Genomic DNA, 22,312 nt, shown 5'->3' with positions numbered 1-22,312 from the left:
CTTTTAAAGTCTCTAACACCCTGGTTATTGTTGTGTAAACCTATCAGTCTGGTTCTAGTGTGAAAGCATGAAGCTGCATTCATACACAAGATTACATATCTCCATTTGTGGATTTTCACCTTTCAAAAACAGAAATTTAACAGAGCACAAACAACAGAGTTTGTGTGCTTTTAGTTGTTCCAGGCACAAACAGATTTGTCTAAAATTCAGCTTCAGCTTTCAGGCCCCTCTTCTGTGAAACGGGCTCCCAGTCTGGATTCAGGAGACATACAGCCTCCTTACTTTTAAGATTAGGCTTAATGTTTTCCTTTATTAACTATAAAGCTTATAGTTAGGGCTGGATCATGTGACCCTGAATCCTCACATTGTTACACTATAATAGGCCTAGGCTGCTGGGCTCTTCGCATGATGCACCGAGTGTGTTTTGTTCACTCACCCTATTCACTCTCTATGCGTTTATACACCTCTCTGCATTTAATCATTAGTTACCATTAATCGCTGGCTCTCAACAGTGTGTCTTTTGTCCTGTCTTCCTTCACCCTCAACCAGTCACAGCTGTTGACTGCCCCTCCCTCAGCCTGGTTCTCCCAGAGGTTTCTTCCTGTTAAAAGGGAGTTTTTCCTTCCCACTGTCACCAAGTGCTTGCTTATAAGGGATTGTCTCATTGTTGGGGTTTCTCTGTGTTATTTTAGGGTCTTATATATATATATATATATATATATATATATATATATATATATATATATATATATATATATATATATATATATACACATTCTAATATAAAGGCCTTGAGGCAACTGTTGTGGTAATTTAGCACTATATAACTGAACTGAATTGAATACCTTTCAAGCTATCATAGGAACACTCTCATGCTCATAATACCTAATATCTGTTACAGTCTCAGCACATGAAAGCTCTTTCCATCATTTTTGGAGGCATGTCAGAAAGAAGTCCTGAGGATAATTACCTACAAGTGACCTATTTCTGAATGACATTGTTATCTGTATTAAACATCAAATATAAGAGTCAAATATAGTAGATGGCAAAACGTAATACATATATTAGACTACAAATAACCAATTAGAACATATAATAAATAATCTACGATTCACCACTAACAACAATTGAATCTTTAATTTTTCTGCAGAACCTGCTATTCTATACGTACTATACATACATTGATTCTTATATACATTTGTGTCCATGAGAAAAGAAATTATCCCATTTTACTGCCTTAGTAGTCAGTATTTTGAATCAAAGTACTATACTTTCAAAACTGTTTTCAAATGATGGGCCTACTGCTACTTCAAAAGAAAACTACTTTTACTACTACAAGCATTTTTTTCTTCTTCTTCGATCTGTTTAGGGGTCACTCAGTAGCATCCTCCTCTGTTACACCAACCCTCTGCATGTCCTCCATCCCTACACCCATGTATGAAAGTTTGTTTCCGCCACTACAAAAATGCGATCCATATCCAGTTATTTTCAGTTAATAAGAAAATAACTGGAAATTTCGAGTTACGGATAGCATTATGGGGGGAGTGGGGAAACAAGCTTCGATACATACCACACCCATTGCCCCAGACAAAGTTTTTTTCATTTTTTTATTTGTAAAACTTCGTATAAAACTTTGAAAACTTCTCTATTAACCTGGAGCAGAAATACTGAGCTGGGTGCACAATAAAGACAAACTTACCTGCTCTCCAGGTTGTAACTCTTTGAACCAAACAAAGATGGCAGCAGGAAGTGACTAGTTGGCATAAGTACAAAAGCTAAATATTCATTCATTCAATACATTAATTATTAGGATGTTCAATAAATGTTCGTATTACTTGTTTCTTTACTTAATTATTTTTTGGAAAACTGAGCATCTTATCCCAATGAAGTTGGGAATGATTGCTTGATCAGACATCCAGGTTTAGGATAAACGACAGTCCATTCAAAACAAAACTTTATTAAAACCATTACAATACATTCAACATTTAACCACCTAACATATTGAGACGAGCAAATAAACGCTGGACCTTTTGTAAGCAGAGGCCCTGCCCCGCACTGTGTGGAGATCTTAAAGACGGGGACGTGTTATTGCCGCAGGTCGCCAGAGGTCAGCATTGCACGCTGCACATGCTGTTGCTGTCAGCGGGGAGTTGCTGTTACGGCGTGTAAATAAGATCGCAGATTTCTTATTTGCAGTCGAAATAAAGCTGATTTTTTTTCTCTTTTTTTGTTGTTGACGGATTTCGTCGGTTTCAGTCGATGCGGGGTCAGCTTTACGGACCGCGTGTGTGAGATGAGTTTCGTAGTGCTTTGGGATGCGCAGTGCGCTTTGCTGACTAGGACTGCTGCAGTGTAAACAAGACTGTCCGAGGCTGCAGCGCTGCTATCTGCACAATAAAACATACACAATTCCGCTCATAGCTGACTTCTAGGCTCAGAAAAGAAGAGCTGTATCAGGGATCTTTTCTTTTTTTTTCAAAATGCGCAAGGATTTTGGTTAATTTTCTCCAGGGGAAGAAAAAAGAAAACTGGAGCTCTTTAAGGATTTTCTCTCTTTTTAAATGTAATCAAACTAGACATCTGTCACTCGGCACATCTGCTACTTCTGGTGACACATAAAAGGTTTATCTCGTCGCCTGATTAAACAGATGGACCTTGGCTGCCGAGGACCCAACAACTCCTCCAGCCAAGATGACTGACAACCAGGAAACCCAAGATGCTGCTGCTGAGGACACGTCTCCGTCCGGGAGCGCGACCTTGCCGCTTCGTCAGCCGTGCGAGCGCCTCTCCTGCCACAAGAGCAGCGTGTGCTCCCGCTCCTACTTTGTGGTAGTGATGGTGTTTTTTCATGTTTACATCATTAACGTGATCGCGCTGCTTTTCTACGTGCACTACAACAGTGGGCAGGAAGACGCGAACCGAAGTCGTGATGCTCCCAGCAGCGGCCACCAGCGCCCCGAGTCGCGACGTCCGCCATCGAAAGACGAGTTTCAGCGCGATATTTCTCTGCCACGGATAGAGGGAATAAGGGTGAGTTAGGGTGAGTACTTGAGGATGATGATGATGCATCGCTCCTTCTGTCATCCTCTCACACGCCTTTGATTTCCCTTTCAGGTGGGACATGTCCAGAAGGTGTCACTGGTGTCAGGGAGACTTCACGAGATGAGGACTTTGAGCCTGAAACCGCTTCTTTTTGGTAAGAGGCTGCACAGCCACGTAGCTAAAAGAAAATAAAAATGAAGCTCGTCAGATCTGCCTCAGATGCCCAAAAGGGGAATAAAAAAAGAAGTGCTGCAGCTTACACTTGGCTCTACTTTACCTCAACATAACCCAGACTGGGCTGAGTATTGTGCTAAGATCATCCAGGACTTCATAAAATAGGCAAGTAAGTCCTAAGGCAACTACTCTATTCAAAGTCGGTCCATTGCACATGGGATGCAATTAGGGTCTCACAGCTGACTGGGTAAAGGGCAGAAATGCATCTGTACCTGAAAAACATAATGCATCAGCGCACAGCATGCAGTGAGAATGCTTTTCAAGTATTATGAAGTGGGGAAATGTAGGCCTGTAGTCATTTGGATTGCTTCCTGATCTATTCACATGTTTTGTTTTGTTTTTATAAGTAATGCAGATTTTAAAGAGCTCACTCAAGGTTGATATATATATATATATATATATATATATATATATATATATATATATATATATATATATGCTGTAGGTCAGCTGGACACTAACTGAACTTTGGTTTGACAATATTTGAAATTTAAATTAATCTGATAGTTATGTTTTTTTCCTTAATCAAGTAAATTTTGAAAATGTGAGACGCAATATTCAGAATTTCCAAAAGTCAACAAGTCCAACTTTTAAATCAGTCAACAACTGATTTAATTCCAGCCTGAGGAATGTAGCCTAACATTATAGAGTGGTACTTGTATGGCATCATTCTACTCAATTTGAGGACTCAAAGTGTTTTTCTTTTACCGGTCTCATTCACCCAATCACATTCACACTCATACAGTGCTTTTATCTATACCTAACCACTGTTTTCTAACATTCATGTGCATACTACGATTTAATGCAGGAAATTCAGGGTTCTTGCTCAAGGATTCTTTGAATTATGGGGCTCCATCCACCAACCTTCTGACTAACCTTCTTAACCAATTGGTAGATGACCCTTCCTACCACACTTTCTAAGCTACCCCATTAGTTTTAAAAAGAGAAGATGAAGAATCAGACAGATAATGCTGTCTTAATTTCCTCTGTAGTGTTTCTTACTTTTTGTGTTTCTGCAGAGATCCCGGGTTTTCTGTCTGAGGATGAGTGCCGTGTGGTGATGCAGCTTGCCCAGCTGAAGGGTCTAATGGAGAGTCAGTTAATGGTACAAGATGGTCAGGAGGATCTGGCCAGGGAGCTCAATCTCAGCCCAGAGGAGATCTTTAACCTTCTAGATATCAACCAGGATGGACAATTGCAGCTCCATGAGGTGTATGTCAGTTTGTGGACTGAGAGGCATAGTGCGCAACCTGAAGTATTTTTTTGTTACTTTTTGCTTCAGAGGTCTCTAACTCATTCCATCTTAAACACTATGACTCCACCAGATACTGACTCATTCTCGAGTGAGAGATGGCATCTGGCTCACACCAGAGAATCTGCGAGAAATCTATGCTGGGCTCAAAGCTGACAAGGATGGTAATGGTAAGAAATTAACTTAATTAATCATTTCCACCAAGACCTTGTAAAAATGATGCAAGGTAATGTGTATTCTGATTTTCCATTGAGAATTTACTTTACCTTGCATCTTTATCTCGCGTGTCTCAGTGCAGCCCTTCACATGATTTGCTGTTATTTTCATAGGCTGCAGTGCTTTTGAGCTCTCAGGGCCACAGTAATTACCTCCTTACAAAAATAATGTATTTATGGATAATTTTGAAAAAATTTTAGGTGGCAACTAAACTTACTTACCTTCTGCTATACATTTAATTTCTTCTCCAGTACAAAAAGTTTCAGTGCTATATGTCCATGCTAGTAACAATGATGTGATAAGAATCTTAATCACATATTGAGCTCTATTTAAACATAAAAGAGAGTTAAAGAGGAATTAAAGAGTGTAACTAGCAGAAAAGTGCTGCCAATCAGATGTGTTGATTAAGTGATGTGGTGGGGCGTGGTTTGCGGTGCCATGCAGACGCACCTGCATGACATCCGAAATCACAATCCGTGCGTCTGCACGGCCTCCAGACCAGCGTCGCCGCCACTGCTGGAGGCGTGGGCGGCCTCCAGAAGGGACACAGCCCTGTCGCCGGGTTGGAAGCGGGTTGGGGGGGAGTAGGTTCGGCCAGATGGCTCCCCGGTCTCAATCGGGCGATCGGGGTGTGTGGTGGGGCGTGGTCTGCGGTGCCGTGCGGACACACCTGCACAGCATCCGCAATCACGCCCCCTGTGTTAAAACACAGGGAAGCAAGAGTTGTAAGTTGTGTGGAATGTGGTGTGATGAATGTGCGGCTGCCAGCTGAGAGCTGCAGCTGCGGGTATTAAATTTGGGTCTGAATAACGATCTATGGACCCGCCATGTCTCAATCACACCACGAGTGATCATCAGCAAGTCTAACCATCTCTGTAAAAGCAGAAGTTTTAGCAGATCTGGAGTATTCAGGTGTTGTCATGGGAAGGTTTGCGACAGGCAGCATGTGGAGCCAAGTGCAGGACTCGGCAGACAGACTTATCTGAAAACACATCTTTATTAGCTGGCAAAACGCTGATTTAACAAAATATAAAGCAGAGCAGAATAGAGCTAGCGCTAGAAAAAAACAAACTGGAAGGAACTAATGTTGACTAACAGATAGCCATAACATTAGGGCATGTATGATAAGGACAAAACAGGGAACTGAGAAAAATGAGGGCTAAATACACACAAGAGGTAATTAGGGAGATGGACCACAGGTGAACTAAATCTGACTAACGAGACAGAAATCTATACATAATGCACACTGGACAAGAGACAAAGTAAGACAGGAAATATCACCAGCACACACAAACAGACTAAGACATGTGAACTTGACCCTGGGACTGAGGAGACAAAGGGATGGAACATAGAGAGAGAAACATGGGAACAGGAAAGGGGAAAGCACACAGAGCCACACTACAGCTGTATTAACTAGACAAGACAGGGAATGCAGACAGACATGGAGACAGAACACAGGGACATGACTCAGGAGACAGGGATCACAAAAGGGACTAACATCAACCAAGGAACTGAAATAGAAAAATGGATAAGGATGAAATTGTTCAGAACTAGAACATAAACCACTTCACTAAACCCACAAAGCTCAACACAGTGGGCCATCGACCCATGAACCATGACAGGTGTGTTAATGTGAGGCCATCTGTCCAAAGCTAAAACTTGGCTGATACTGAGTCATGCAACAGGACAATGATCTCACTTACATCAACAAATCTACAAAAGGACGGCTGTTAAAGAAAAGAATTAAGATCTTGTAATCATTCAGTCAAAGTCCAGAGGGTCTGGAGGTAACAGAGGCCTCAGGAGAGCTGTGCAAAAACAAGTTGCAACAAACCTCAGTTAACTGAAGCTACATTACTAAGAAGAGTGTAGAGAATTCTGCCGCAACAATGTGAGACACTGCAGAAAACAATTGCTTCAAGTTATTGCTGTTGCAGGATGTTCTACGAGCTAGTGAATTGTGCGGTGCATAGAACTCTGAAAATGTTCATATGACTGTACATCCTCATACTTTGGGTAGGTTTGCTGAGTCTAGAAGAGTTCAGGCTTCTGAGCAACGATGCTTTCCAGCGCTTCCTGTTGCAGCGCGGGGTGAAAAGGAGTCAGCTGGTGAGAAACAGCAGACACACGTGGTTGTACCAGGGCAAAGGAGCACACCAGGTCCTCCAAGACATCAAAGAGAGGTAAGAAAGACAAACCGTTACTGGGATTCATCCTGTGCTTACATTTATTTAAAACGTTTCCTTTCACTTGTCAAAGGGTGATTCGCCTCACTCGACTCCCACCCACATTAGTGGATCTTAGTGAACCTCTTCAGGTGGTTCGCTATGAGGAGGGGGGACATTACCATGCCCACCACGACAGTGGCCCGGTCTACCCTGAAACAGCCTGTACACACACACGCCTTGCTGCAAACGCTTCTACTCCTTTTGAAACATCTTGCAGGTGAGAACCTAGAAGCAGCCCTTCTTAACAAATATATCCACGTTTGTTCACATATGAATTCATCTGTCTGACGTCATTACTGAACTACTCACTTTTGCTCCATTGTGACAGCTGGCATGCTAGTTTGTGTGACTCAACATTATCTTGCAAAAAATTGTGCACGCTTGTTGTTTGTGTGTGTGTTTGTGTGCTGTTTGCTTGCAGTATACATGTGTGTGTCAATTTACATCTGTGTTGCACACTTAGGTACATCACAGTTCTCTTCTACCTGAATTCTGTTGATGGGGGCGGGGAGACCGCATTCCCAGTGGCAGACAACAGGACCTATGATGAAGTGGTGCGTAATAGTCAGGAAAATGGTCAGGAAATGTGTGCAAAGTGTCCTGCAAACGTATTGTGTACATTCTGCGCATGTGATTCATAACTGTGGCGACTCACACATATGTCAGCAACTGCATGAGTATGACATCAGGCAAGCTATGTGACTGATTCTGAACGTGTGTTTCAGTCTCTCATACAGAATGACGTGGATCTTTTGGACACCAGAAGGAATTGTGACAAAAGTAACCTGAGGGTGAAGCCGACCAAAGGGACCGCTGTTTTCTGGTACAACTACCTTTCTGATGGAAGAGGTGGGTAAATGAAAGACAAATTTCCAGTAAAAAAGCAAAAAGAAAATGCAGCAAACCAAACTGTGTATTATTTTCATTACGTATTTCCAGTACACAGATTGTGTACCAACATTCAAATACAATGGTTATGAATGACCTCATTCTCTCTCACTCTCTGAACAAATTTAGAAATGGCTCAGACCATAATATGAACAAATGACAATAATCTGGTCTCACAGAATTTAAATATACATCTTAAAAATACTACTACTGCTACTTACTATTTTTACTACTACCCTACTAATAATGATTGATTAAGTAATCAAATTAATATTTTTTGTTATTGTTAATGTTTTTTCCTTAACTTTGATGTTCAAGCTTCTTTTTTGCCTTAGTAGTGCAAGCTTCTATCTTACAGCATTGTCCCGCTTTCACCTACTCATGTCAAGATAAACATGTTTCCATATAAAGGGAAATTCGTAATATACACATAGTATGCAGATTCCACTGGACTGTTGATTTAAATTGATTCAAATTCCCAAACATTTGCATGTGATGTGAATAAAATTGGACAGTGCACACATTTGTGAATTCAGTAATTTTGTGCAGGGTAAAAAAGTTTCTGTGCACATTAGCGAATGAGTCTCGATGTGTAATTTGCTTTTTTTTTCTATGAAAAAAAATTCATAATCTTAGTAAGTGTTAAATAAGCCTAAAAATCCATCCTAAGAGGTTACATAGACTCAGTATTTCTTGGAAATTAGTGCATACCAACAGTGTTAACATGTTTACAATGTTAGATTTGCATGCAAACTTTTGAGACTAAACAGTGAATAGAGGCTGTTGATACTGATGGTTAATTCTGGTATATGATTGGTTGGTTTGTTGTCATAGAAACATATATAGGAGACATATATCTCATGGTGATGTTAGATCAAAGTGAAGAATACAGTAGATACAGTGTCAGGGATTCATGAATGTCTTTACCACAGTTGACTTTGACTTTGGTGCCAATAGGTAGAAGTAGATGAAAAAATAATGGACATCTGTACAGTCCTGATAGGTGATCAAATTGTTTACGTGAATAAAAGTTAAATGAGATCAAGAAAATATTAGAACTGTTGTTTTGGAGCCTAAGAACGTAGATTTAAAAATTCATGTTAATACAGTGATAAATACTTCTAATCTGAACTGCAAAATGCTCTGGTTGCCACCAAAGTGTCAGTATTTTAATGTAAATTTGATTTTTAAATTAAAATAGTTAAAGGATGTTTTTAGTAAAAGGAAAAAAACCCACATTTTTTCTCATTAGGTTGGGTGGGGGAACAGGACGAATACGCTCTGCATGGAGGTTGTATGGTCACCCATGGCACTAAGTGGGTTGCCAATAAATGGATCAACATTGATCCGGATTACCAGAGGCAGGCTCGCTACCAGCAGTTGGTGTTACAACAGCCAGAAGAGGAAGAAGATGATGATGAAGATCTGACTATGAACACAGGAATACAGAGTCCCAGCATCCATCAAGACTTGTAGCTCATCTGCCAAATAATACAAATAAAAAATCCCAGCCTTCCTCAGTCCTGTGCACAATGTTTTTGGTAACACCCTTTGTGGCCAGTATGTAGAGACACGATTTATTCAGGGAATGAGGTCACAGTGGGTTTATGCAACAGTAAAAAGATGTTTTGTTGTTATATTTTTTTGCTTGGATATTGCTATCCTGTTATTTTTATCTACCAAAACCTCATGTGTTAGAAGTATTGCACTAGAAACACAGTCAAGGAGTTGCAATTTAAAAAGCTTTTCTTTGCATGCGTCAGATGTGCAACAGTTGCACTTGAAAACTGAAAACAAAAAGCTTTCAGTGTTCTACCTTGTTATTGCTGCCATTACCAAAAAATAGGCTCACACACTGTCAGTGTGATGCATGTTGCCTTTGTTTTTCTCCCTTGAATTCATCGGTACTTTTTCCATGTGGAATGCACAATACATGAAATGCACAAGATATCTTCCAGATTTCATTTTATTTATTATGTATTTATTTTTGAATGCACTCTCACTCTCCCACATTGAATAAAATAAAGTGAGCTCTTCTGTCTTGAACACTAGTCTTTCTTTTATATAAGTTAAATAAAAAAAAACTATGAATATCGAATCAAGTCAGCAAGAAAATAAAGGAGACACCATTATCACACAGTGGGATAGCTCAGAAAGTAGTAAATTGATATTGCATAAATTCATTATTCCTTCTAGTCAATGTTTTTCCATGTGTTTGAATGAAGGCCTTAAAGTTTCGTGCTGGTAGGCAGCTCCTGTAATCAAAAAAGTGTTTTAAATATTAAATCGTCAGCCATAACATGTCCATACCCAGACGGATGAAAGTTGTGTTTGAAAATGAAACCTAAATGTTGGCTGGACGTACCACTGATGGCTCATATCTTGGGATGGTTGTCGCTCCACGATGGTTTAGACAGTGGAGCACAGCGTCGTGTACGGAGGCAAAAAGACGTCTCTTTGTTATTTTCTCAGAGAAAAAGTCACCATGCTCTAATTGTTCCACCACAGAGGCTGCAAGCAAAAGAGTCTATGAGTGAATTATCACCACCAAAAAGTGCAGCACAATACACCTGCAGCAGCAGTATTCACTTACCTTGACAACCAGCCATGTAGATATCTACATCAATCTCACTGAAGTCCTGGAAAATCTGTCGATATAATAAACATAATAATTATTTCAATAATTTATATCAGAATGGATCTTCAGGGTCAATTTTGCTGTGACAAGCTATGAATCTATTACAGAAAACTGCATTTTAGACACCGGCATTCGAAAAGTATGCTGCTCTGTGTCTATATTTGACATTGCTATTTAAAAACAACCTTGAATGCTGTAAAATGTTTTTCCCTGAATTATCTTAAAGTCTTATGGTTTTGTTCCAAGCTTTTAAAACAGCATAAAATGTGTGGGCATTTCAATCATGAAATAATTGCCTGCTTATCACTCACATTTTTCATGGTCTTGATAGCCACTGTGTCAATGAAGTTAGCTGTGGAGAGGTCAAGAATGATGGAATGAATATCCCAGGTCCATTTGCCCAGGGAACCCAGAGAGATCCGCTCAAGATCCTGGCTCAAGGTGTCCTCACTGCTTGAGCCCAGAGTGGTGGTGTCCCCATCCTGCAGCTCAGACATCCATCCTAAGCTGGCGCAATCTGGATCTCCTCCTTTGAGGTATTCCCATCTACTCTCTGGTGTTCGGGGAGTGGTTGGGATGACAAACACTGTCCCGTTTTCCCTCTCTGTCCCACCCTGCTCGTCCTCCACTGTAACAGTCCCATCTATGGATGTGTCTCTCCAACAGCCACCCTCTTCCTCCACAGAGAACTCTGAAAGCTGTCTAGCTGCCCTCTGTGCTCGTCTCTTAGGAGTTGGATATAAAGGAAATGATTGTTAATATAGCTGTGAAGGTTTTAGGTTTAGAGGAGTTGGGCTACTGATGGCCCACATCTATCATTATTCTTTCGACTGCTCCCTTTAGAGGTCACCACAGTGGATCATCTGTCTCCATCTCACCCTACCTGCAGCATCCTCTTCTATTACACCAACCCTCTACATGTCCTCCTTCAGTGTATCCATGGAGCTTCCTCTTTTTCTTCTGCCTGGCACCTCCATCCTCAACACTGTGTTCAGTATATCCACTATCCCTCCTATGGACATCTCCAAACTGTCTCAACCTTGTCACTCTTACCTTGTTTCCAATACTGCTCAACTAGAACAGTACCTCTAATATACTATATATAATCTTGTCCATTCTGGCCACTTCGAGTGATCATTTCCAGCTCTGCCACCTATAAATTGGCCTCCTGTCTTTTTTGTCAGCTCCAAACCGTGCATCATAGCATGTTTCACTACTTCTTAAACCTTCCTTCTCGCTTTTTCTGCTAACCTTCTGTCTCAAATCACCTCTGACATTCATCTCCATCCTGCCTGCACTCTTTAGAATCTGTGTGACTCCTATTATGTATCAGTTTTCCCATTAACTTTTGGTGAGGCAACAGTCAAAATCACTGTATTCTTTTAAATGTGACTGCCACTGTTCCATAATAAGATTTGTGTTGAGAGTGACGATAATGAATAGGATTAATAAATACATCACAGGTCAGATGGTTTGGTAATAAAGTAAAAAAGACCAGATTGTTGCCTTGGACAACTGCAGAGGAGATATACTGGGTAAACTGGGAGAAGGATGTTGAGATGGAGCTGCCAGGCAGGAGAAAAAGAAAAAAGGCCCAAAAGGGCTTTTGGATGTGGTGAGAGATGACATGTATGTAGTTTGCATAACAGAGGAAGATGCAGTGGGCGAGAAGAGATGCTGCAGTGACCCCTAAAGAGAGCAGCTGAAAGGAGAACAAGATACTGAACATTGTCAGCACATTACCTCTCTCTTGGCCTGCCTCTTTGCCCGTCTCTCAGCCCGTCTTTCTCTTCGTTTCTGTTTAGCCTCCTGCCTCCTTTTGTAGATAATCATTTTGCTGATGTTAAGCCCGCTCTGAAAACAGGAAGAAGAATTAAAATATAGGATGAGGATAACATAAATTTAAGGACATGAAACATGAAAAATGTTTACAAAAAAAGGGTAGGGATCTGTAATTGTCTGGTTTTATGTTCTCAAACTGCTTTTGTCATGCGTGATAATAAATGATTGGAATTGGGACTGACAGGGTCATTTTGGTGATACATTTTTTTTTCCACTGTGCGATTTGATTATTGATCAATAAAATAGTGAATGATCAGACTATTCAAGAGATAAAGTCACAAGTTGCAGTCATGGGCTTGATATCATTCTTACAGACCTTTTCTTTCAGGGCTTCCAGGTAGAGATCAGCATTGGCGAAATAAACCGTTGCAGACGAGCGGAATATAGTAACACCTGGAATCCCTCTTGCCTGTCAAACACAGAGACATCATTAATTATTTGGCAGTCAAGGGAGACAAGCTTTTACTCATGGCTTTCTGTCTCACCTCTCTGTGCATTTCTATATCCACATAGAGTTCTGTACCTGGAATATTTCCCAGAACAGAGTATGTCGGCCTGAGAAAAGGAATAAGAACACTTAATGTATGTGCACATTATGTTTGCATACAGCCAATTTGTCTAATCTGGCAAATCCTGCAGTCTAACATCTTGTCCCTAATGCTGCATCTCACAAACAGCATGACTGACAGACTGCAGAGTGAATTGCTATGATGAGGTGAGAGGTGTCTTACAGCTGAGTCCTGAAGATAACCGTAAACAAAGCAAACGTGACGGATGCTGCCAGACCCAGGTCCAGATTGAGGAGCAATGTTGAGACCCAGGTGACCAACCAAACCACCTATGAGACACAGGGTTACACTGCATTATCCCGTTCCTGTGACAATTATTGTGAAACTCTGTAACTACATTTAAATATGATTTAAAATGATACACAATTTGTTATCCTCTCACCAGGTCGATCTTGCTGCTCCTCCACAGTGTAACAATGTCATAATACTGCTTGAACATCCCTTTCAAATTTACAAACACAATTCCTGATAGGACGGCCTAAAGCAACAAGAATAGTCAGAAATATGGTCAGAAATGCCAGAAAATCTGTAAAGCATCATAAAAACAGTAAAGACAGGCAGGTCATAGCGCAATCAGACCTTTGGCAGTTCCTGGAACAGTGTCCCAAGTTTAAGTATGGTCACTAACACAATTAGAGATGAGGCAACTCCAGCCATCTGCACAAACAACACAAAGATATGACAGCATGTGTCTAATACATATATTCCTAACATTTAGCAGTCCCCAAACAACTATTTGATTGCTTCTTGTCTCCATTTAGCTTTGGGTTTGCATAATAACTAAATGTCATAAATGTCAAATTTCCGGTTTACTATTCTTTTTTTTTTTCTTTTTTTTTTAAATTAAGGTACTCAACTAGGACATATTTGTAGCCAGTTTGCTGTACAGCTCTCGCACATGCAGCGCTTTTTTGGAATGACTTTGGCTTGTGATGTAACACTTATTTCTAGGCTGCCTCTGTGTAAAGTTTTAACTTCAGGTGCTCACTCACTTGTGTTTTGCCCCCAGTTGTGTCTTGTATTAGACTTCGAGACATGGAGGAGCAGACAGAGAAGCATTGAAAGAAGCCTCCAACTGTATTACTCAGACCCAGCGCCACAAGCTCCTGTGACAGAGTGGAAACAAAGACACACAATTTGGAGAGAAACAGATGAAAATAACATATTTTTACTGAATGTAGAAAAAGTCATGGATTATTTGTTGTGAGGTCTTATTCACCTGGTTACTGTCCACCTTGTATCCATGTTTTAGTGCAAATGTTTTTCCGAGGGAAATAGTTATGGCGTATCCAACAATGGCCAGTGCAAAAGCATCACCGATAACTTCTCCGAAAAGACTCACATCTGGTACACTGGGGGAGCTTAAACTGGTGCACAGGTGAAGGATATGAAGGAAACCAGTTAGTTCTAACATGCTTGACTTAAGCAAAATGACAGCAGTAGAAGATAAAGTTAAATGCATACCCACTAGGAATTTCTCCAACAACTGAAATTGTGTAGTTGGTGTTCAAGTGGGCATAGGAGGATATCAGTGTCCCTGCCACAATCTAAAGTGATCACAGCAAACACGAATGTCACAAACACAAAGGTGCAAAGCGAAATTTCGCAGCACGTCTACCTTAAAAATCAATCATTAAAATTCAGTCATTCGTATGACTAAATAGATGATGTGCACTTAATTATTAGCCATAAACATAAATTTTTTTTGCCATGAAGTGCAAAAAGAGAGAGGCCCCGACGGTGCTGCTGATTCAGCTGCTCTTTTCCACTGTGTCTGTGCTTTTTCAGCACCGCTACATCAGCACAGAGCACAGAGGTGATAACCTAAAGAGCAGCCAGAGAGGGTCTCCTCCGGTCAACTTACCGTGATAAGCTCCACTGGGATGGGAACTGGCAGCTTTGAACTGAGAAATGAGTTGAGCTCCTTGGCTGCAATTAGAAGCACTATAGTCACAACGCTGACCAGCAGTGTGGGAAGATGAGTGTTTGGCAGCAAAGAGCAAACATCCTTCAGAGTCTGTAAATTTTTTTAAAAGTAGGAGGTGGTTATAGATTTAAGCTACATATATATATATGTATATATATATATATATATAAAGTCACATAAAAGTGACATTGTACTGATTTTGCTCATATTAAGTCACAAGTACAGAATAGTGTCTTTAACAAGCCGTGTTGCCTGCATAGGTTGAAATCAAACTATGACAGATAACTGATTTCAGATTATCACATATCACATGCCTTGTAGTTAACTCTGGAACCACTCAGTACTTTTAAATACTTTTTCCAATTAATGCTTTAGTACTCTACAACAAAAACAGATTAGGACGTGTCAAATCAGTAAAATCCTAAAATTGAAGATGCAAAAAAGATGTCTAAATGAAAGAGAAAAGAAAGAAAAGAAAAGAAAGTCCTGAAAGCATTTGTGCTTCTTAGGTGAGAGTATATATGCAGCTTCTCTGTGAGTGTCAATGCTGCGATTTAACACATACACTCAAGTTGTTCCAACACATGTAAAAGAATAAGGTCAGGACTGTTTTATTAACAGAAACACAGAGAGCACTTACTTACAATACTTCATAGTACTCACATACACCAATGACAGCGGACCACTAAACCGCGTAGGGGAAACTCCAAGGATGTACTTCAGTTGTGCCACGACAGCATGGGCTGCTGCAGCTGTCGTGTAAGCTCGCACCAGAGGTTCAGACAAATATGTTCCCACAAATCCAAACTTTACCACACCCAGTAGCACCTGTGAATGCAATATTTTCAGTACATATGTGTTAATGCAGCTGTAATAGCAAAATAGGGCGTTATTGTTTTCTGAGATGTTCCAGGTTTGCAAACCTGAATAAGTCCTGCTAGCACAGTAGTAGCTGCTGCCACTTGCACCCTGTATGAGTCCCTGGCAGTCACATCTACCTCTGCAGTGATGTTGGTCCCATTCGCTTTCTGGAAATCTACATCAGGAGCAAGTCTTTCTGTCATACTACCCACCATGATGCTGAGCACCGTAAATGTGCCTGAACACAATAAAACATAGCAACTCGTGTTATTACAACAGTTACCACAGCTGTCATGGCACAGTGTATGTCTCCTGTTTTCATCATTACCTATGGAAACATGACGTGATGTTCCAAAAAAGAAGTAGACCAGTGCTGGGTAGAGCGATGAGTAGAGGCCAAATACAGGCGGTAAAGAAGCCAGTAATGCATATGCCATACCTGTAGATGGCAGATGTTTTGTTACACCAGCTGACAGACAAGTATGTTTAAGGAGCTATGCTATTTGAATATAACTGGCAAGTCAAATATTCCCATACCTTGTGGCAGGTGCATTATACCCACACTAATCCCGGAGATGAGGTCTGGCATGCCGTAGTCCCAGACTGAGTACTTGGGGAGCCAGTATAACACAGGAAGTCTGCTCACTATACTTTGCTTGAGGTAAGGTACGTTGCATCTGGGAGGAATTTGAAGAATTCAAGAAGAAGAACTGTGAAAATCTTTGTGCTGTAGAGCTGCTGGCAGGTATTCTTTAGGACCTTACCTTAAGGAATTCTTTAGCTGCTCACTTAGAGAAGAGTGGATCTCAGCATAGGATTTCCTCTGTGTTACCTCTTCCAGTTTCAGTTCATCAAGCACATCCCTCTCCACTCTGAATCTCTCAGATCTGCATGCTGACTCCATCTGTCTAACTCTGTCTAAGTACAAAGATTCTTTCTGACTGCAAACGTGCAACCAAAAGCAGATGCCGGAGAAGTGTTGTGGAAGCAGCAACTGCATCTGCATATGTACACCATGTTGCCTAATGGTTAACTACAGCCAGGATATTGTGGGCAGAGCTTTTACAAAGATAGTGGACCGGATGAAGCAAAATATGTAATTATGTGCTGAAAATAGAAAAAGGTTAACTCAGTGATCATGTGTTTCCATTCACGTTGTTTTATTTTTTCCATTCAGCAACAAAACTGAAGCTAATGAACCATGAACAGTCATTTTAAACCCAGTGTACCCAGGTAACTATTTAATGAAGTCTTCCTCAGAACAAAGTGACAAAATCAAATGTGAGTTCTTTTAAAGCTTTATGTCCCTTTTTATGAGAAAGTCTGATTTCTGAAGCTTGTGCAAACACAGTATACACTGGGTCTTTAAGAGAACACAGTCATGAAATCTGAATCCAAACTCAGAGCAACATCTCATGCATTTCAGAGCGGCATGCATGTAACCAGGGCAAACAACCTGGAAAGAATTACCCCAAATGGTGGGCAATTTAATTCTGATGAGTGAAATTATGAATGACAACATAAAATATAATAACAGTTATTGTTGTGACTGCTTTAAAACCTTCTCTTCAAGGATCACTCAAAACCTTCTGACCCACTTGTTGTCTGCCACACCACTATCTATTTTTGGGTTACCAGCTCAGAGGGCAGCAGCATAGGAGGGGGTACATATCTTTGCCACGCATTTGCTCAGGCCTCTCTAACCCCACCGACTGTGACATTCGGCAACATCAACAACACATGTAGCCTGTTTAAAAACAGATATGCACTGGTCTTTTTAGACCGAAGACGGTCTTTTTAGTACGCCAAGAGGAGCTGATGCATTTGGTAAGACTGTTTTTTTTTTAAAGGGAATAAACGCTGCACTATGTGTCTGCTGTCATAGTAATCTGTTACAGTGTGCATGTTACTCTGCTTCTACACTTCTATATGTTGATCTATATATTGTACACAAAGGCTAATCTGAAAATGTCATGTCATTTCACCATGATGGTGGTGAAAATATAAGGCACTGCTTAAAGTCTCTTTTAGACTGTACTGATCTTAACTGAAACATTACTTCCTTTTTATCCACATAAGCTTGATTTGATCAAACTTTTTTAACCAGATTTCACTCTATCATGCACCAGTGAAACATCGGGAGTGACAACCTTTAATTCTGTGTGCATTTTCTTCTGTTTTTCAGAAAAAGCCTCATTAGTTGTTCAGGGTGTATAAAACCTCCTGTTTAAATTTGTAAATAACATTTTCACCGACGTTTTGAAGCATAATGGATCTTACTGCCAAACATGGGCTGCTGCTGCTCGACCAGCTGAGGAAGATGAGGGAAGCTGAGCATCTGACAGATGTGGTGCTGGTTGCTGAGGGCGTCAGCTTTCCCTGTCACAGAGTTGTCCTGTCCGCCTTCAGCCCATACTTCCGTGTTATGTTCACCTGTGGCCTGCGTGAGTGCAACAACAGAGAGATATTCCTGCGTGACACTCCTGCAGACAGCCTGGCCCTCCTCTTGAACTACATGTACTGCTCAGATCTTCCTCTCACTAATGGCAACGTACAAGGCATCTCCATAGCAGCTTTTCTTCTGCAGATGGATGATGTCTTCACTCGCTGTCAGCTGCACATGATGGAGAACATGGATGCTTCCAATTGCCTCGGTGTATATTACTTTGCCCGTGACCTCGGTGCAGAGCAACTGGCTGACCAAGCTCAGCGCTTCCTGAGGCAGCACTTTGTCCAAGTGTGCCAGAATGAGGAGGTCTTGGAGTTGGAGGCCCATCAGCTTGGAAAGCTTCTGTCATCTGACGATCTGAATGTGTCTCGGGAAGAAACCATTCTGGATGTGGTCCTTCGGTGGGTCAAACACAGCACCCTGGTGGATGGAGAGGTACGTGTTCGGCATCTCCCAGAGCTCCTGCGGAAGGTCCGTCTGCCACTGATAAACCCCGACTATTTAAGAGAAGCAATAAAGAGAAACACAGCCCTGCTGGCTGATGCTGAGTGTCTGGAGATTATGAACGAAGGACTGGAGGCCATGGCTTTGCATCCCGCGGCTGCACCACGCAAACTAAAGCTGCGTTATGGCATGGAGACCACAGATCTGCTGCTCTGCATTGGCAATGACAGTGGCGGTATCAGGTCAAGGTATGGCAGCTATGCTGAGCGCAGCTTTTGCTTTGCCCCGTCCACAGGGCGAATTTATTACATCACCTCACCTCGCTACGGAGAGGCTCTGGGGTATGTGTGTGCTGGGGTTGTGACTGAAAGAAATGACATCATTGTAGCAGGAGAGGCAAGTGCTCGCAGAATGGCCCGACAGAAAGACATCAGTGTTGAAATCTGCAGGTAAGAAAAGATATCTGACAGCACTTGACTGCTTTGCCTTTGGTTACCCCACATACAGAAGATACTAAATGTTGCCAGATTTGATTTCCAGGTACATGGTGGAGGCCCAGGGAAGCTGGGAGCACCTGACATCAGCAGAGTACCGTGATTCTTATGCTCTGGCGTCACTGGGAGACACTCTATACTTGCTGGGTGGCCAGATGAAGCTGAAGAACCAGTTTCTCATCACAAACTGTGTGGAACGCTGGTCTCTGCAGGGTGGACCCTGGCGGAGCGCAGCACCCCTTCCTATGCCTTTGGCTTGTCACAGCGTGGTCAGAGTGAAAGATCGCCTTTATGTGGTGGGTGGTCGAACCCCACAGGTGAGGCAAAATAAAAGAAATCACTTTCCAGCTATTTAAACACATTCACTTTAAGTCTTATAAACTAAAGATACTTCTTTTACACATTGAAGGAGAGCTCTTACTGTGTCCCTATGTGACCCTTCTCTGACTGCACCTGCTCTGCTTTGTCATATCATTGCTCCCCTTCGACCTTCCAGTCATACCGGATGGATGAGGAGCCCGACTGTCTTAGTAACCGCCTCTTGGAGTATGATCCAAACACAAACAAATGGACAGAGCTTTGTCCCATGAAATACTCAAAGTACCGCTGCAGTGCTGTGGTACTCAATGGGGAAATTTATGTGATGGGTAAGATGAATTATTTTGTTAAGCTGCCAATACATTTGAAGGAATTTTATTAGTGCCATTATGGTGGCCGTCCTCTTTGAACTGCACTGATTTTTGTCTTTGGGAATGTTGCCGACTTCTTTCTCAGGTGGTATTGGTTGTGAGGGTGTGGACCGTGGACAATCCCGTCACTGTCTCAACACTGTGGAGATTTACAACCCAGATGGAGATTATTGGAGGGATGGACCTCCTCTGCCATGTTCCCAGCTTTCACTGCGTACCAACGCTTCCAATGCTGGTGTTGTGGGAGGAAAGATTTTTGTTTGTGGATATTACAAAGGAGCAGGTAATGAAAAAGTATCCATATCTGTTATGCATAAAATATTTAGCTTTTTCCCCCCCTGTGACTGTATTTCCACTCTGTGTATTAACTATCCTTAGATCGCCATGATGACATAACAAAGGACATTCTGGAGCTAGACCCGTGGGAGAACCGGTGGACTGCGGTGGCTCGGCGTGCTTTAATGCATGACAACTATGACGTCTGCTTAGTGGCCAATCTCAACCCAAGGGGACTCGTATCCCCACCTGCAGACTTAGTAAAGCTGTGACAGCACTGTCAGTCAGATCAAAGTCTGCAAAGGAGAATTAGTGAAGGAAATTAATCATCAATGCACTTATTGCACAGCTTATGGCAATCACTTTTTTCAAGCAAGAACGCTCTTAGTACTCTGCATGAAAGAGATGTCTATGGTTAATTGCTTGGTTGCACACCGGGAAGTAGGAAAGCAATTTGTAAATACAATATATTTGTTGCTTCTTAATATGTTGTGTAACAGCTGCAAAGCGGATTATCCCAAACCTGCAGCTGTGTAGCATATCTGGAGTGTTATTAGCAGCTCCAGGAAAGGATTTTCTTTGAGGGATATAATGATTATAATAGTGGACTTCACACTTTGACAAAAAAATAAAAAATAAAAAAATATATATGTATATACATATATATACATATATATATATATATATATATATATATATATAGCAAAATTCTGGCACTCGGCCTGTTTTTGACAGGAAAAAGATTTTTCAAGACAACCATGCTGAAGTTTGAAGCCACTTAAAAATGTTATTGTTTTTGAAAGTAAAGCACATTCATATTTATTGAACATGTTCTTTTGAGTGCAGTGTAAATGCCAAGTAAGGAAAAATTGAACAGTTTACCATAAATTACATATATTAATTCTAATGGCTAAAATCAATGTAGGTGTAGAGGAGTGATTATTTAGTAACCACCACTCCTGTGTTCTAACAGCCCATTACAAGTTTAACATGTTTAAAGATGCACTGAATAAAGCTGCAGTAAACTTGGTCATGTGTGTGTCTGGACAGACGAGGGCAATATTTCTTCTTTCTTTAGGAACTTGGATGATTCTTGCTCTAAAAAATGGTTATTAAATGCATAAAATTGAAAAGAAAGAAAATCATGCTAAAACACAATCTGGGTGTTACAGATGTTTGTGCCAGTTTATGAAATGTCAATAATCTCTTTCTCAGACTGGGGGTCTCTGATGCACTTTCTACCTGAATAGCTGTGCAACTAGGCTTCCTGGCTGCTTTCCTGCTCTGGTTCTGGTTTATATATATATATAATTAAAAAAAGAAATGATAAGGTCAACAATTTTAATGCTTTGTGTACAACACAGTGCTCAGGTTTTTTTTACAGCTCTTTCACAAAGACAAAAGGGAACACATTTCCAAGAGAACACAGGTCAGAACTAATAAATACAAATAATAAATATAGATATACTTTTAGTCTTTTCTCCTCTATGCTCTGAAAATAAATAAAGAACACATTTTGGCACCTTTAACTATTCTTTAAAAGTCTAATTCAGAATCAAACAGCTGCCACAAGCTTCCTGGTTGTACAGTGGAGCCCTGCTCTGCTGACAGCTTCTCTAAGATGGGGTCTATTTCTGTGAGGCACACAGAGCTGCTGCTGTCCTGAGACCAGAAGCTCAGAGGCGTGATGAAACAACCTTCAGTTTCACTGGATCTCCTCTCCTTGTTAAGTGGCATCAGACTGCCTGGACTGACACTGTCCTTGCTGCTCACTGTGCTCATGTCACAGCTCTCAGGTTTCTGCTGTTTGTTCACAAGAGGTTGACGGTTTTCATCCGAGACTGCACCCTTACTCCTCTGTGACAAAACCAGGGGTCTCTTTTTGGGCCTTCTTTGTCTCAGAGTTAATTTCTGCTTTCCAGCGAGGCGGCTGCGATTATGACGGGGAACTTCAACCTGATGTTGTTCAGGGTTGTATGATGCACATGTAACCTGTGTGCCTTCAAGCTTGCTGTTGTGCAGGATGCTGGACACTGATTCCTCTGGTACTGGTGACGTCTGCATGGCGTTATCCATCACTCCCTCAGAGCGGGGTTTGGACAGGTGCTCTGAGACTAAGGCGCTGAGCAGCTTCAGGGCCTCTTCGAGCATGTGTCCTTGTCTTCCCTGTTCCTCTCTCAGACCCTCCAGACTACTTTTTAAGTTTTGCAGATGTGAGTCAAGTTCTGCTAGAGTGTCTCCATTCTACAGGGTATAAATGAAC

The 22,312-nt window shown here is 41.3% G+C and overlaps 3 protein-coding genes across 3 annotated transcripts; 2 read left to right on the top strand and 1 right to left on the bottom strand.

The window, feature by feature from the left end:
* Window positions 1-2,110: 2,110 nt before the first annotated feature.
* On the top strand, window positions 2,111-9,868 carry p4htmb (prolyl 4-hydroxylase, transmembrane b). Its single transcript, XM_063474007.1, has 9 exons — window positions 2,111-3,030; window positions 3,115-3,196; window positions 4,296-4,486; window positions 4,602-4,698; window positions 6,765-6,927; window positions 7,004-7,189; window positions 7,436-7,526; window positions 7,698-7,821; window positions 9,113-9,868. Exons 1-9 carry the CDS (start codon window positions 2,692-2,694, stop codon window positions 9,334-9,336), a joined length of 1,497 nt encoding a protein of 498 aa, XP_063330077.1. The 5' UTR covers window positions 2,111-2,691; the 3' UTR covers window positions 9,337-9,868.
* Window positions 9,869-9,984: 116 nt separating this feature from the next.
* On the bottom strand, window positions 9,985-16,703 carry slc26a6l1 (solute carrier family 26 member 6, like 1). Its single transcript, XM_063474006.1, has 19 exons — window positions 16,462-16,703; window positions 16,235-16,374; window positions 16,026-16,136; window positions 15,760-15,935; window positions 15,500-15,664; window positions 14,774-14,926; window positions 14,374-14,456; window positions 14,129-14,276; window positions 13,902-14,015; window positions 13,489-13,566; window positions 13,292-13,387; window positions 13,072-13,178; window positions 12,826-12,895; window positions 12,657-12,749; window positions 12,242-12,352; window positions 10,810-11,223; window positions 10,454-10,508; window positions 10,226-10,371; window positions 9,985-10,115 (listed from the first exon to the last, which is right to left on the bottom strand). The coding sequence occupies exons 1-19, from the start codon at window positions 16,701-16,703 to the stop codon at window positions 10,089-10,091; spliced, it is 2,529 nt and encodes an 842-aa protein (XP_063330076.1). The 3' UTR covers window positions 9,985-10,088.
* An 800-nt stretch (window positions 16,704-17,503) lies between these two features.
* kbtbd12 (kelch repeat and BTB (POZ) domain containing 12) lies at window positions 17,504-20,770 on the top strand. Its single transcript, XM_063473023.1, has 7 exons — window positions 17,504-17,524; window positions 17,883-19,039; window positions 19,131-19,401; window positions 19,581-19,731; window positions 19,859-20,056; window positions 20,152-20,700; window positions 20,753-20,770. Exons 2-6 carry the CDS (start codon window positions 17,967-17,969, stop codon window positions 20,319-20,321), a joined length of 1,863 nt encoding a protein of 620 aa, XP_063329093.1. The 5' UTR covers window positions 17,504-17,524; window positions 17,883-17,966; the 3' UTR covers window positions 20,322-20,700; window positions 20,753-20,770.
* Window positions 20,771-22,312: the final 1,542 nt, after the last annotated feature.

Source organism: Pelmatolapia mariae, linkage group LG5 (assembly GCF_036321145.2).
Source record: "Pelmatolapia mariae isolate MD_Pm_ZW linkage group LG5, Pm_UMD_F_2, whole genome shotgun sequence".
In the NCBI taxonomy this organism is placed as follows: Eukaryota; Metazoa; Chordata; class Actinopteri; order Cichliformes; family Cichlidae; genus Pelmatolapia; species Pelmatolapia mariae.
Note: the sequence above shows the minus strand (reverse complement) of the source record. Positions and strands in the feature narration are given on the sequence as shown.

Excerpts from the sequence above, each read along its gene's own strand:
- kbtbd12 (XM_063473023.1), top strand. The coding sequence starts at position 17,967 with ATGGATCTTACTGCCAAACATGGGCTGCTGCTGCTCGACCAGCTGAGG. Across the intron at positions 19,040-19,130 it reads ATCAGTGTTGAAATCTGCAG|GTACATGGTGGAGGCCCAGG; the intron begins GTAAGAAAAGAT and ends TTTGATTTCCAG. Across the intron at positions 19,732-19,858 it reads TGGGGAAATTTATGTGATGG|GTGGTATTGGTTGTGAGGGT; the intron begins GTAAGATGAATT and ends CTTCTTTCTCAG.
- slc26a6l1 (XM_063474006.1), bottom strand. The coding sequence starts at position 16,703 with ATGCAGATGCAGTTGCTGCTTCCACAACACTTCTCCGGCATCTGCTTT. Across the intron at positions 15,936-16,025 it reads ATCACGTCATGTTTCCATAG|GCACATTTACGGTGCTCAGC; the intron begins GTAATGATGAAA and ends TATTGTGTTCAG. Across the intron at positions 13,179-13,291 it reads GGAGCAGCAAGATCGACCTG|GTGGTTTGGTTGGTCACCTG; the intron begins GTGAGAGGATAA and ends TGTGTCTCATAG.
- p4htmb (XM_063474007.1), top strand. The coding sequence starts at position 2,692 with ATGACTGACAACCAGGAAACCCAAGATGCTGCTGCTGAGGACACGTCT. Across the intron at positions 4,487-4,601 it reads GACAATTGCAGCTCCATGAG|ATACTGACTCATTCTCGAGT; the intron begins GTGTATGTCAGT and ends TGACTCCACCAG. Across the intron at positions 7,822-9,112 it reads CTACCTTTCTGATGGAAGAG|GTTGGGTGGGGGAACAGGAC; the intron begins GTGGGTAAATGA and ends TTTTCTCATTAG.